General features: G+C 38.3%; 1 protein-coding gene across 1 annotated transcript; it reads right to left on the bottom strand.

Moving 5' to 3' along the window:
- Nucleotides 1-13,409: 13,409 nt before the first annotated feature.
- LOC131169411 (uncharacterized) lies at nt 13,410-14,195 on the bottom strand. The gene has a single exon (XM_058128638.1). It carries the CDS (start codon nt 14,193-14,195, stop codon nt 13,410-13,412), a length of 786 nt encoding a protein of 261 aa, XP_057984621.1.
- Between the last annotated feature and the right edge of the window lie 2,164 nt (nt 14,196-16,359).

Raw genomic sequence — 16,359 nt, 5'->3', positions numbered from 1 at the left:
CATTTTGTTATTGTATTTATAGATGATATTTTGGTGCATTTCCACACTGAAGAAGAGCATGTTTGACATTTGAGGATGGTGTTGCAGACATTAAGGGAGCATCAGTTTTATGCCAAATTTTCAAAATATGAGTTTTGGCTAGAAAGCATCTCATTCTTAGGACACGTGGTTTCTAGTGAAGGTATTTAAGTGGATCCCAGGAAAATTGAGACAGTAACTGACTGGCTTAGGCCTACAACAGTCACTGAAGTATGGAGTTTTCTAGGCCTACCAAGTTATTACCGACACTTTGTGCAGAATTTCTCCAGGATAGCAGCTCCCCTAACCAAGTTAACTCGAAAGAATGTCCCATTCTTTTGGTCATATGAATGTGAGGAAAGCTTCTAGAAGCTTAAGGAAAGTTTAACCACAACCCCTGTGTTGACGTTGCCTGTAAGTGGAGAATGATATATAGTGTACTGAAATACTTCCAAGGTTAAGTTGGGGTGTGTTTTAATGCAGCATGAAAAGGTAATGGCTTATGCTACTAGACAGCTAAAGAAGCACGAGCAGAACTACTTCACTCATGATTTAGAGATGGCGGCTGTAGCATTTGCATTAAAGATTTGGGGGCATTATCTCTATGGTGAAGTATGTGAGGTATACAGTGACCACAAAAGCCTAAAATACATTTTTCAGTAGAAGGACTTGAATTTGAGGCAGAGGAGATGGATGGAGCTTCTAAAGGATTATGACTGCACTATTTAATACCATCTTGGAAAGGCGAATGTAGTGGCAGATGCCTTGAGTAGGAAATCTTCTGGTAGTTTGACGCACATATCAACTGAAAGGAGGCCATTGACCCAAGAGTTACATAAATTGATGGATCAAGGACTGGTCTTGGATATGGCAGATACAGGTGCACTCTTGGCACATTTTAGAGTAAGGCCAAACCTGCAGGACATAATTAGAGTTTCTCAACACAGAGACCCACAATTGATGAGAATTGTGGAAATGGTAAAGCAGGAAGAAGACTGTGAGTTTAGATTTGGGGCAGATGGTGCTCTTATGTAAGGCTCTAGAATATGTGTGCCAAATGTGGGCAACTGTAGAGCTGAGATCATACAAGAGGCACACTACACACCCTATAATGTCCACCCAGGCTCCACTAAGATGTACCATGATGTGAATGATAGGTACTGGTGGAATGACATGAAGAGAGACATAGCAGATTTTGTATCGAAGTGCTTGACTTTCTTAGAAGGTGAAGTTTGAACATCATAGGCCATTAGGGAAGTTGCAGGAGATTCCCATTCTGGAGTGGGAGTGGGAAATGATTACTATGAATTTTGTAACTGGGTTGCCTCGTACCACATGTGGATATGACTTAATATGGGTGATAGTGGATCGTTTGACTAAGTCAGCTCATTTTTTTCCTGTGCGAACCACTTATTCTGTTGTTCAATACACCAGGCTCTATATTCATGAGATAGTCAGATTATATGGAGTTTCTGCTTTTATAATATCAAACAGGGGACCCCAGTTTACTTCTTGATTCTGGAAAAAGTTACAAGAGGCACTTGGCACATAGTTAAACTTTAATACAACCTTCTATTCTCAGACAGATGGGCAGTCTAAAAGAACAATTTAGACACTGGAGGATATGCTTCGTATGTGTGTCCTAAATTTTAGAGGTTAATGGGATGATCAGCTGCCTTTGGTAGAGTTTTCCTACAATAATAGCTATCATTAAAACATTGAGATGGCACCCTATGAGGCACTGTATGGCAGAAATTGTAGATCGCCCCTATGTTGGATAGAAGTGGGAGAAGCTAATGTGCATGATATAAACCTGGTCCAGTACACCTCAGAGATAGTTCTTAGGATGAAGGAACATTTGAAAATTGCCTTCAGCAAACAGAAAAGCTATACAAATCCTAGGTGGAGGGATGTAGAGCTTGCAGTGAGTAATTATGTATTCCTGAAGTACGTCTGAGCACTTCACCCTGGGGTGCTCCTGTTCTAATCGTGAGAAAGAAGGATGGGTCATTGAGGTTGTGTATTGACTATAGACAGCTGAACAAGGTGACTGCGAAGAACAAGTATCCACTTCCTCGGATCGATGATCTGTTTGATCAGCTCCAAGGGGCTAGATTCTTTTCCAAGATAGTTCTGCGATCAGGCTACCATTAGTTGAGAATCAGGGATGAGGATGTGTCCAAAACGGCATTCAGGACAAGATATGGTCATTATGAGTTCTTGTTGATGTCTTTTGGACTCACTAATGCACCAGCAGCCTTCATGGATTTGATGAACCGGGTGTTCAAGCCATTTTTGGACCGTTTCGTCATTGTATTCATAGATGACATTTTGGTATACTCTCAGACCGAGGAAGAACACGTGTGGCACTTGAGAATGGTGTTGCAGACGTTGAGGGAGCACCAGCTATATGCTAAATTTTCAAAATGTGAATTTTGGCTAGAAAGCATCTCATTCTTGGGACACATGGTTTCTAGTGACGGTATTCAAGTGGATCCCAAGAAAATTGAAGCTGTAACTGATTGGCTTAGGCCTACAATAGTCACTGAGGTGCGAAGTTTTCTGGGTTTAGCTGGCTACTACAGGCGTTTTGTGCAAGAATTTTCCAGGATAGCGGCTCCCTTGACTAAGTTAACTCAGAAGAATGTTTCATTCATTTGGACAGATGACTGTGAGAAGAGTTTCCAGAAGCTTAAGTAGTGTCTAACCACTGCCCCTGTATTGACACTACCTATGAGTGGTGAAGGATACACCGTGTACTGTGACGCCTCCAGAGTTGGCCTAGGGTGTGTTTTGATGTAGAATGGAAAAGTAGTGGCTTATGCTTCAAGACAGCTGAAGAGGCATGAGCAGAACTACCCCACCCATGATTTGGAAATGGCGGCTGTAGTCTTTGCACTAAAAATCTGGAGACACTACCTGTATGGTGAAGTGTGCGAGATATACACCGACCACAAGAGTTTGAAGTACATCTTCCAACAGAGGGATTTAAACTTGAGACAGAGGAGATGGATGGAGCTTCTGAAAGACTATGATTGCACCATCCAATACCACCTGGGAAGGCCAATGTAGTGGTAGATGCCTTGAGCAGAAAATCTTCTGGCAGTTTGGCGCACATTTCAGCAGAGAAGAGACCATTGATTCAAGAAGTACATGAGTTGATGAATCAAGGTTTAATCCTAAATCTTTCAGATGAGGGGGTATTGTTGGCTCATTTTTTAGTGAGGCCAGACTTGCGGGACAGAGTTAGAGTTTCCCAGCATAGAGACCAACAATTGATGAAGATCATAGAAAGAGTACAGCAAGGTGAAGGTGATGAGTTTGGATTTGCCAATGATGGCGCCCTAGTGCAAGGTTCTAGGATATGTGTGCCCGATGTGGACAACCTCAGGAATGAAATCATGCGAGAGGCACACTACACACTGTACAGTGTCCACCCAGGTTCCACCAAGATGTACTATGATGTGAAAGATAACTATTGGTGGAATGGCATGAAGAGAGACATAGCAGATTTTGTGTCCAAGTGCTTGACTTGTCAGAAGGTGAAGTTTGAACACCAGAGATCGTCAGGGAAGCTGCAAGAGCTCCCTATCCCAAAATGGAAGTGGGAAATGATTACTATGGATTTTGTGACTGGGTTGCCTCGTACCACGCGAGGACATGATTCGATATGGGTAATTGTAGATCGCCTAACCAAATCAGCTCACTTCTTGCCTGTGAAGACTACATATTCTGTTGCACAGTACGCCCGACTATATATTCGAGAAATAGTAAGATTGCATGGAGTTCCGACTTCCATAATATCTGACAGAGGGCCCTAGTTCACTTCTCGATTTTGGAGAAAGTTACAGGAGGCACTTGGCACACAGTTGAACTTTAGTACTGCTTTCCACCCTCGCATGCAGACGACTGAAGGAAAATCCAAACATCGGAAGACATGCTTCGCATGAGTGTTTTGGATTTTGGAGGTCAATGGGATGATCACTAGCTTTGGTGGAGTTTGCCTACAACAACGATTACCATTCCAAAGATAGGACGGCACCCTATGAGGCACTATATGGAAGAAAGTGTAGGTCTCCTCTGTGTTGGACGGAAATGGGAGAAGCGAAGGTGCATGATGTAGACCTAGTGCAGTACACTTCAGAGATGGTTCCTTTAATCAGGGAACGATTGAAAACAACTTTCAGTAGGCAGAAGAGTTATGCAGACCCCAGACGGAGGGATGTGGAGTTTGCAGTGGGCGACTATGTATTCCTCAAGGTTTCTCCAATGAAGGGAGTCATGATATTTGAAAAGAAGGGCAAGTTGGCACCTCAGTATATTGGACCTTTTGAGGTTACTGACAGAGTTGGAGCAGTTACCTACCGGTTGGAACTACCACCCGACCTTTCTCACGTCCATCCTGTGTTTCACATCTCCATGCTCAGGAAATACATTCCAGATCCTTCTCATGTACTACAACCGGATGTAATAGAGCTAAAAGAGAACTTGACGTTTGAGGAGCAACCTGTAGCCATAGTGGACTACCAAGTGAGACAGCTGAGATCAAAACAGATCCCTATGGTTAAGGTTTTGTGGAGGAGCCAGTCAATGGAAGAGTGCACCTGGGAATCAGAACGGGACATGCGTAGCAAGTACCCTTATCTGTTCAATGTATAATCATGTGCTTTATTCTGCCTTGTGTAAAATTCGAGGACGAATTTTCTGTAAGGGGGGAAGAATGTAACACCCCAAAATTTTAAATTTTATTAGTTTATGAGCATTTTTGGTATTTTAATTTTATTTAAATTTTAGGAATTTTTTTGAGATTTTTCGGATTTTAAAAATCGGGTTCGATTTTCCAAAAATATAAACTTTGATGATTTTTAAAAATTAATTTAAAGACCACGTGGCAAAACTAAAAACATATTTGGAGTCTACGAATTTTTCTGAGTTTTCTGGAATTTTTTCGAAATTTTTGGACCTCGTTTTTGGTCCCGAGGCAGAGTAAAAATTCAAAATTTTGTATTCCAAATCGAACCGGTCGAATCGAACCGGACCGGATCAGACCAGATCGGACCGGTCGAATCGAACCGGTTCCCTCCCCTTCTTCTTTTTCTCCCACGCGCGTCCCCTCCTCCTTCTCTCTTCCTCCCGTTTTCTCTCTCCTCCCACCCCACCACGGCCACCACCGCCTCGCCTCCCCACCTCGCTTGCCGACTTCGCCTTTCCCACCACGGCCGCCCCAAACGGCCGGAAAACGCGCGCGAAAGCCCCTCCCTTGCGCGCGCGACTTTCGGTCTTCCCGGCCGAAATTCGGCCGATCCGACCACCAATCGAACCGGGTCTTGTGTCTAAATTCATCTACTCGTCGAGAGCTTTCCATAGACACCAAGAACACTGAAATCCATCGAGCGGTTTGTCCAATTTTTGCCTGTGAAGTTTTAGCCCATTTTGACTTTTGGGCTAGATTTCTCACAAACCGTAAACCCCACGAGAAAACCGAGATTACCCGAGTGCTCCACTCGTCGAGAGCTTCGCGGCGACATAAATTTCAAATTTTTTCGACACCGTTTTTCAGTGGGTCCCACGGAACTTCGCAGTGTTTTTTCGAGCATTAAATGAGCTTAGAAAATTCTGAAAAATTTATGTACTAACCCCCGTGTTGTGGGCTTCGTGTAGGTATCCTCAATTCGTGGAAATTCGACAGTTGTTCGGGTCTGTGAATTTCCGGCCAGACAGACCCGTTATCGGAAAAGTCTCCGAATTGGATCGAGGTTTTGGCTATCCCCCCCCCCCCATTGTCAAACGTCCCGAGCGCGTCCCTGAAGTCGGAATCGGCAAAGGTAAACCCGAACCTTGCTTTTTCGTAATTTTCTAGTGCTTAAATAGGATTAAAAATCCATAAAATATTCGTAATAGCTCAGAAAATTATGATTCTTTTTGCAATAGCCTAGTAATATTGCTAAGGACCGCGGGGCAAGGTTTTAGAATTTTTAGAGCTTGTTTGGGCAGTTTTTGCAAAAATAATCAATTATAAGGACTAAATTGAAATTTTACATATTGTGATGGATGACTGATTTGATGGGCCCAAGAGGGGCTGTGTGATGTAATTGAGTTGTGGATATATGGATTGTGAATATAGAAGTGCGTTTTGAGCCCTTTTGCAGGTTGGGTAGGTCCTAGGTATAGGGGGGACTCTGCCGGATTTTCGGCACGACTTAGGACGTATTTGGTCTTTTTCCTTGTTTGTATGGAGTCAAATTTATTAAATGATTGTAATAAAATTGTCAGGTGAGCCGGGACAGCCTTCTTCCTCCGCCCAGCCGCCTCAGTGACCACCGTCAAGTCTGTGAGTAAAATATTAATTTTAATTGTAATTTCGATATTATTATATGTTCAAGTATGCCCATGCATCACTTATATGCATATATTTATGTAGTTAAACTTTAGGCACGATTTATGTTGCATTCATAACTGTGAAAGTGCCATGTATGTTGTTGTGGTAATTTAGAGCAGTGTGCGTGCGTTGGCGTGCGTGTGATGTGGTGTGGACTATGGATAGGACGGGTAGACACGGCTTGAGATCTTCATTGGGACCGGTCCTTGGGGTAGACACGGCTTGAGTTCTTCATCGGGACCCCGATTTGGTTATTAAGTGGAAGTCCGAAATTTGAGTTCTTCACTGATTGGAATTAAGAGAGCTGTATAGGGGATCAGCTCCCATATATATATGATTGATATTGCTGGGTGCGTGAGTGCTCCAAATTACCTTTTTGCTATTATGATGTGAAAATATTGTTGCTGTTGCATTTCACTCCACAGGTTGCATTAGTTCTAGATAGTTATAGAGATTATGGTTAAAATTGGTATTTTACTCTCTGAGTCGAACGCTCACTCCTGTTCAATATTTTTCCAGGCCACAGGAGGATATTTTTGAGGTTAACCTGCTTTCTCCCTCGCAGGTCGATTACTAATGTTTGTATAAACTTGTTAAATCTTAGAATTTTCGCATGTGTTAGAAATGTTTATTTGATTTGGGTCTGTAAACTAAATTATTATTTTGAACCTGTAAACTTAATATTCTATGCATGTTTGATGGATTGGATGAGGGAGCTGAGCTCCCATTTATTTTTATGCTGATGAGTTTGTGGAGGGTGAGCTGAGCTCCCCAATTGAGTATTTACTGTGTTTACAGGTCGGGTGAGTTAAAAACTCCCCGTTGGTAGGTCCATTTTATGGCCGGACTCTGTCCGGTTGATTTCTTAAAATTGGGCCAAATGGGCCTTAGAGTTGGGTTAATGAACAGTTAGGCTTACTACGGGCCTCGGGGGCTTTAGGCTGGCCCAGGTCCTAGTGCCGGTCTGGCCCAGGTCCTAGTGCCGGTCCGGCCCATAGGTTGGGTCGTGACATAATTAAACATTACTAATTATTTGTGTTTATGGCTTCTCAAGTTGTCTTAAGTGTGGCCCTAATCCCATTAATTGTCCGGACCGACACCGGTCACCGGAACAGTGAAATCTACCAGGCTATGCAAACGGGGTGTTACAGAAATTCCAAAAGTCCTAGGCTGTAACTCTCTTTTTGGGTTCTTTCACTCTATTTTCTTCTCATTTCTTCTCTTTATCTTTTTATAAACTTGATTGTAAAGCTCACCATGGGTGAGTAGGTTATTCATTCTAGGGTTAGGGTGTAGCACTCTCAATTTCATTATGGATCTGGTTTGATTTTATTTAATACATTGGGTATTTTTTTCTTTGATTCAATCTCTTGTGATCTTAATGCGTGCTATGTGTTGGTACCCACTTAGTATTGATTACAGATATTAATTGAAGGACTGAAAGGTGAAGGTGAATATTAGAAAATCGAGATTTTAAACTTAGGAAATCTGACCTAGAAATAGGCTGATAACATTTATGGAGTTCCAAAATTAATCATAGATCTTAAAGGGTTTTGATTAGGACTAATCACCAACAAAAGTAAGGTTTGGCTCTAATTGAAATACACCTTAGATACCTTGAGCGAGGATCTAGGATCCCTTAGGATTAATTTCCATCAAAGTAATAATCTCCCATTTATTGAATGAATTAGATTGTTTCCATAATTGATTGAAGTGTGAACCCCTAACTCAGGGTTGTTTTCATCCATTGCTATTTTAGTTTAGATCATTGTTTTAGGCTTTATTTCTTTTAGTTTATATTTAATTATTATTTCTCTATACAATTCGATCGTCTAGATAATTAAAATCATTATAGTTTGATACTCAATATGGCCCTTGTGGGAATGATATTCTACTCATCACTTTATTACTTGTTAGCGATTCGTGCACTTACGGTAGTTGAAAAAACCAACAAACAAGTTTTTAGTGTCGTTGCCGAGGACGGGTGCTTGATATTGAATGGTTAGTGATTTGATTACTCCAAACATTCTTATTTCTTTTATAGTTTATTTCTTGTCTAATTTTATTTTTACTTGTTTTTCTTGCGAGGATCATTGAGATATTTCATCAACAAGTCTTCACAAGTTTTATTCAACAACACAATGAACCATTTTACAATGCTTGGAGAAGATTCAATGAATTAGTAGAGCAATTTGCCAATCATTGTCTTTCAAATTATGAACTCACTCTTAATTTCTATAATGGTCTGGATGAAGTGACAAGGAATTGGGTAGATTATGGAGCTTGGGCTACCAGTGATCACGTTTTCCAAAGAAACCATGAGGATGTCTTTCACTTGTTAAATGACATGGCAGATTTTGATTACCATTGGCATTCGGACGCCAATATCCCCCACACACCTATTAACCTAATATTTCACACTAACCATTCAAGCTGCAATTACAGAATAGAGTGGGACTTGAAGACATGGTAGCTCCATTGGAAAATTTTGGCAATCTAATGGTAAACAATGAGTTATCACTTTATGAGGAGGAATTAAATGAACAAAGTTGGGAAAATGAAGAAGCTTCATGGAAATTTGAACCTATAGAAGAAGTTAAACCTCAAGAACAAAATTCCCATGAAGATGAGTTACCAGTAGAATTCCCAGAAGAACAAGAGTTACTTGAAGAAGAAGTGGAACCTAAAATTGAAGAAAGTAACTCCTTTATTGTTGGAGGGTCATTGGAAGAGTGCTTACAAGAAGACAAATCAAAGATAAAGGTGATAGATGAAGAAATTAATGAGACTATCAATTTAAGTTCATTAATGATGCTTACACATACACCACCAGAAGACACCTTTCTATCATGGACACCTCCTACATCATCATATGTCCTCCATGAGCTAAAACAATCCTCATCTCAAACATATCATTCCAAGCCATGTGTTGTTCGTGCTATGTGCAATATTGTTTCAAATCTTGCCAATCTTGAGGGCACCACAAATCAAGACCCATATGTGGTGTTACATGACAACTACTATGGGCGAAAATCGCTCTTTGATTAGCAATTCTAAAAGGGGTCAAGCTAATGACCTTAAATTAGTGCTTCTTGGGAGGCAATCCAAGTTTTAAATTTAATCTTTGCATTTTTTTTATTTCTTTTATTTATCACCCTCCCAAACTTAATTTTGATATTTGTTCACTTTGTAGGTTCAAGAAACACTTGAAAGAGCAATAGAGACTAAGCATACAAATCTTCGAGGGAAGGCATGCTACAAGGGGGAGTATTCTATATCCATTAGCTTTTCCTTGTTATTATAATTATGATGTTACTCTTAACTTGATTGTGCTATCTTGATGACATTGAGAATAATGTCAAATTTGAGTTTAGGGGTGCATTTCATGCATTACATTCATATATTGCATCACCTTATTATGTCTATATTATATTTGTGTATCAAAAATCTAGAAAATTTTTGCAAATTTTAAAAATTCTGGACTTTTTCAAAGGGCTTTGAACTTAAAATTATAACTAAAATCTTGATGAACTAATGATTGGACTCTCTGGGAAAGAGGAATGAATGTAACTAGATAGGCAAAAAGGCTTCAATATGTTGTTTGTGAAAAGCTAAATCACTTAAGTAGAGTTAAACTAGTTAAACCCCTTCATAGCCATTAATTTGTCACATTGAACTTGCAAAATTAAGAAAAAACTTTTGAAATACAAGTAAACCTAAAAATGCCTCACCAGCTCTAGAACACGTCTCTTGGACCTATTGAGGTAAAATCCTAGCATATGCTTGATGAAGAGATGATTAAGGCATTCTTTGATATAGCCCTATTAAGTTGTAGCCATCTTTAATTAAAATATATATCCCTTACAGCCAACTTGAAGTCAATATTTATCCCTTAGAATTTATTACTTACCCACATTATTTACCTAGCCCCTAGCCTAAACACCTATCCTACCCTTTTGAGGAAGCTAAATGCATAAATAAAAAGTATATTAAGTACAAAAAAAAATGGAGAGAGGATGTAGAACTGAAGAAAGAGTGCAAGTGTGCAATTGAAATCAAAGAAAATTTTGTCTTTCCAACTCAGCAAAAGCAATGAGTTTGGGGGAGAGGACAAAAGGTACATTAATAAAAAAAAAAAAAAAGAAGAAGAAGTCCCAAGATAAGTATCATGAAAGCATGCTTAGCACTATAAAAAAAACCAAAAGCCCTTCCTCTCCATACAAAATCAGTAGAATAAACTTAGTATACTTGGTATTATATGCATACATGCTATCCTCATATTTGCATTCCCTAAAAATATTTTATTGGCAACCAAGTCATTATCCCTTTAGCCCCATTACAACCCTTTTAAAGACATTTTGATCTTTTGAAAAGTGTATGCTACATTAGTGGAGATAAGGAATTGAAATATTCCTATGGAGTTGGAATTAAATCAAACTCACCACAATTATCCTCTATAAAGGCAACTTGGGAAAGTAAGTGTTTCTTAAGTTTATCCTGATAAAACAAGTTATTTGTGACTTATTAATGGTCTTGTATAGAGGAATAATTAGTTGAAACACCATAAGGGGGTGAGGTTCTAGCGGGCAACTGTTGAGGTCCTTATGCCTTGAAAGTAGGAATTGGTATGAAGGTTAAAAAGTGTCTAATTATGTATAAGTTAAGTTTTTGGTTATGTTTCTAAGTATCCCAATGAGTTTTTATAAAGTTTTATTTTGCTTGAGGACAAGTAAAGGTTTGAGTTTGGGGGTATTTGATTACATCAAATTATATAGACATTTAAGGCTAACATTCATTGCATTTTGTTAGCATATAGTCTCCTGTTATATTTATTTTTATGTGTTTTTATTATTATTTTAGAAAACATATTAATCCATCTCAATTCATTAATTTTTATATTTTATTAGGTGTTTTTATGTGGTTTTAGAATCAAAGACGAGTTTGGAAGAGATTTAGAGGTCAAAACGTGAAGAATACAGGGCCAGAAGCAGTACACAGGCCGTATAACCTGCCCCGTGTAACTTTCTGGACCCCGTGTAAGTCTCTGGACTGAAGAAAACTTGAAAAACGAAGTAGCAAAAATTTACACGGGGCTTGTATCACTACACAGCCTGTGTAAAGTTCCCTGACAGCAGTTTTGATGCGACTTTTCTTGCTTCCAACTCGACCGGGATGGACTCCTAATGCTTCTAGGACTCTGAAATTAGGATTTTTACACAAAATATAAATATAACAAGTCAAGAATTGTGGGAAAAGAGAATTTACATTGAAGAGAATTAACATTCAAGAGCCAATTTTTACATTCAAGGATGCACCTCAACTTCGAGGGAGGCAAGAGAGAAACAAGATCTGCAAGATTGCTAGAAGGAATTTTCAGCTGAAGTTCCAAAAGTCCTAGGCTGCAACTCTCTTTCTGGGTTCTTTCACTCTATTTTCTTCTCATGTCTTCTCTTTATCTTTTTATGAACTTGATTGTAAAGCTCACCATGGGTGAGTAGGTTCTTTATTCTAGGGTTAGGGTGTAGCACTCTCAATTTCATTATGGATCTGGCTTGATTTTATTTAATACATTGGGTATTTTATTCTTTGATTCAATCTCTTGTGATCTTAATGCATGCTATGTGTTGGTACCCACTCAGTATTGATTACAGATATTAATTGAAGGACTGAAAGGTGAAGGTGAATATTAAAAAATCGGGATTTTGAACTTAGGAAATCTGACCTAGAGATAGGCTGATAACCTTTATGGAGTTCTAAAATTAATCATAGATCTTAAAGGGTTTTGATTAGGACTAATCACCAATGAAAGTAGTGTTTGTCTCTAATTGAAATACACCTTAGATACCTTGAGAGAGGATCTAGTATCCCTTAGGATTAATTTCCATCACATTAATAATCTCCCATTTACTGAATGAATTAGATTGATTCCATAATTGATTAAAGTATGAACCCCTAACTCTGGGTTGTTTTCAACCATTGCTATTTTAGTTTAGATAATTGTTTTAGACTTTATTTCTTTTAGTTTAGATTTAATTATTATTTCTCTATACAATTCGATCATCTAGATAATTAAAATCATTATAGTTTGGCACTCAAAATGGCCCTCTCAAGAACGATACTCTACTCATCACTTTATTACTTGTTAGCAATCCGTGCACTTGCGGTGGTTGAAAGAAACCAGTAAATAGTTTGATTATTCACATATTTGCAACACTTTGGATAAGTTAGCTCGGCAATCATCAAAAGCAGTTCCATAGATAGAAAATCATTCATAAAAACCTCCATAATATTTTCAATATAATCGGAAAAAATGATCATCATGCACCTTTGGAAAGTTGCAGGGGCATTACAAAGACCAAAAAGCATTTTTCTATATGCAAAGGTTCTATATGGGCATGTGAATATGGTCTTTTCCTGGTCTTCTGGTTGAATAGGAATTTAGAAAAATCCCGAATACCCATATAGATAACAAAAGTAGGAATATTTTACTAGCCTTTCTAACATTTGGTCTATGAAAGGAAGAGGAAAATAGTCTTTTCTGGTGGCATTATTCAATTTCTTATAATCTATGCACATGCGCCAACCAATGACTACCCTAGTAGCGATCAATTCACGATTTGCATTTTGAACGACAGTTGTCTCGCCTTTCTTAAACACTACACATACTGGACTAACCCATTTACTATCAAAAATTGGGTATATAATATCGGTATCTAATAGTTTCAGAATTTCTTTCTTAACTACTTCTTACATGTTTGGGTTGAGCCTTCTTTGGTGTTCAATAGTGGGTTTACTATTTTCTTCCATATGTATCCTATGCATGCAAATCGAGGGATTAATCCCTTTCAGGTCTTCTAGTTTATACCCTATAGCCTTGCTATGGATCCTAAGTACCCTTAACAAATTTTCCTCTTCTATTTCAGATAGGCTGGCATTGATAATAACAGGATATTCAGAATTTGAGTCAAAAAAATGTGTACCTTAGCATAGAGGGGAAAGGTTTCAGTTCTACCTATTTGGTGTTTTCTTGAGGCTTGCCTTTGGGTTGTTCTTCCTTTAAATCTTCTACCGTGAAAACTTGAGCTAAGGGTAGGGGTGGATTAGCTATTAAGGATTGTGCACAAGCTGCAATTTTTGTGTTCTCATTCTCTGCTGTGTGGCTGTGCACGATGCATGCTTCAAGAGGATCTTCAGGGTGTACTTTATGGAATTCCTCTTTAATTTGCTTGTCAATTATATTAACCTTAAAGCATTTGTCACGTTCAAGTTTGTGCTTTATTGCGCTGAACAGGTTGAACTCCACTTCTTCATCTCCTACCTTGAGAGTTAACTGCCCGTTCTTAACGTCTATTATAGCTCCAGCATTTGCCATGAAAGGTCTTCTCAGGATGATAGGAATTTGAATGTCCTCCTCTATTTCTAGTACAACAAAATCAAATGGGATAAAAAATTTTCCCACCTTGATAGGGATATTTTCTAGGGTGCCCACAGGGTATTTTACAGATCGATCAGCCAATTGCAATGAAATTATTGCAGGTTTAAACTCCCCTACATCTAGCTTCTTACATATTGACAGAGGCATCAGACTTACACTTGCACCTAGATCACAGAGGGCTTTGTCTATATTCATGCTACCGATAAGACAAGTTATGGAGAAGCTTCCTAGATCCTTGAGTTTTGATGGCAGCTTGTTTTGCAATATGGCACTGCATTCCTCTATAAGAGCAACAGTCTCATAACCCTTCAACTTTCTTTTCTTTGATAAAATGTCTTTAAGGAACTTGGCATAAGATGGCATTTGAGAGAGTACTTCTATAAAAGGAATGTTTACATAGAGTTTTTGTAAAACTTCTAGAAACTTTTCAAACTGCTTGTCCAATTTAGCTTTTTAGAATCTCTGAGGAAAAGGTAGAGGAGGCTGATATGGTTCTGGTAGCTTCTTTTTCTTCCTTACTTCCTCTTCTTAATCCTCTTTAGCTTCTTCCTTTTTCTCCTCTGTTTGGTTTTTAGATTTATTAGAGGTTCTCGCAGTGAGCAATTATGTATTCCTGAAGGTCTCTCCGATAAAGGGAGTTATGAGATTCGGGAAAAAGGGCAACCTAACACCCCAATACATAGGGCCTTTTGAGATTACTGATAGAGTTGGAGCAGTGGCCTATTGGTTAGAGTTACCACCAAGCCTTTCTCATGTCCATCCAGTGTTCCACATCTCTATGCTTAGGAAGTACATACATGATCCTTCTCATGTGCTACAACCTGATATAGTGGAGTTGAATGAAGACTTAACCTTCAAGGAGCAGCCAGTGGCCATAGTGGACTACCACATGAGGCAGCTGCGCTCAAAGTAGATCCCTATGGTTAAGGTTTTATGGAGAAGTCAATCAGTAAGAAAATATATCTAGGAGTCAGAGCGGGACATACACAGCAAGTATCTGTACTTGTTCAATATGTAATCCTATAATTTTTAGTTTGCCTTGAGTAAAATTTGAGGACGAATTTTCTGTAAGAAGAAAACAATGTAACACTCCAAAATTTTAAATAATTATTTTATATGTAAATTATAATATGTTATTGTATTAAATATTATGAGAATTTATTTGAAATTTTTCTAAATTCTAAAAATCGTGTTTAATTTTCTTAAGACAATAAATTTCATTGATTTTTAAAATTAATTTAAAGACCATGTGGTAAAACAAAAAATATATTTAAACTTCAAAAATTTTTCTGAGTTTTCTGAAATTTTTTGCCCTTATTTTTTATCCCAAGGCAAAGTAAAAATTTAATTTTGAGTATCCTGAATCGAATTGGCCAACTCGGATCAGACTAAATCTTTTTCTTCTCCTTCTTCTCCCTCGCGTATTACCGACAACCCCTTTTCCCTCACGTTTTCTCTCTCCTCTCTCCTCCCCTCACTGGCCAGCTGCCACCCCACCCTTCCCTAGTCACTGACACATCGCCACCCCAGGACACAGAAAAACGTGTCCAAAATTCCCTACGTGTGCAGCGCGTTGTCCCACCTTTCCGGTCAAAATTTGGCCTACCTGGTCACTAATTAGACTGGGTCTTATCCCAAATATCATATACACCTTGAGAGCTTTCCATAGACACCAAGGTCATAAATTTTCATTGAGTGGATTATTCAATTTTAGCCTGGAAAGTTTTAGCTCGTTTCGACTTTTTGTTTGCTGGTTTTTCAACCCCGCAAGTGCATGGATCGCGAACAAGTAATAAAGTAGTGAGTAAAGTATCGTCCCACGAGGAATTTAACTAGTAAGTACTAGACTACATAATGATTTTGGCTATCTAGGCTATCGAATAAAATGGAGAGTGAAATTGGTCTATTTTGAATACTGGGAATAAAAAGGGTAATGAATTTAAAAAGGAATAATCTATTTTGAAAATTCCAGAATTAAGATTTCACACTTTAACCTTATTATGGATGTAATCTTATCTATCTATTGGATTGAGAATCATTTGCCTTGATGAAAATTAATCCTAAGTATCCTAGGTCTTCTCTTAAGGCACCTAAAATGTGTCTCAATTAGAGCTAAACTCTACTTTCGTAGGTGATCAGTTCTAGTAAAAACCCCTTAAAACCTATGATTAATTATGAAACTCAACAAAGGTTACCAACCTATTTCTAGGTCAGATTTTTTAGGTTTAAAATCTTGATTTTCTAATATTAATCTTCACCTTTCAATTTTTCAATTAATATCTATAATCAATACTAAGTGGGTACCAACACATAGCATGCATTAAGATCGCAAGAAATTAAATCAAAGAACAAATCTCAAATCCAATAAATAAAACTCAATATTTGTCCATAATAATGATTACAAGCGTTACTCTCCTAATTCCAGAATATGGAAATTACTCACTCATGGTGAGTTCGATAAACATAATAAAAATAAAATAAAAGAACAATAAAAATCAGCTTAAAGAAATAGAACAAAAGAACCGAA

The sequence above is a fragment of the Hevea brasiliensis genome, chromosome 1 (assembly GCF_030052815.1).
Source record: "Hevea brasiliensis isolate MT/VB/25A 57/8 chromosome 1, ASM3005281v1, whole genome shotgun sequence".
In the NCBI taxonomy this organism is placed as follows: Eukaryota; Viridiplantae; Streptophyta; class Magnoliopsida; order Malpighiales; family Euphorbiaceae; genus Hevea; species Hevea brasiliensis.
The sequence above is the reverse complement of the archived record's forward strand: the minus strand, read 5'-3'. Positions and strand labels throughout refer to the sequence as shown.

Excerpts from the sequence above, each read along its gene's own strand:
- LOC131169411 (XM_058128638.1), bottom strand. The coding sequence starts at position 14,195 with ATGCCATCTTATGCCAAGTTCCTTAAAGACATTTTATCAAAGAAAAGA.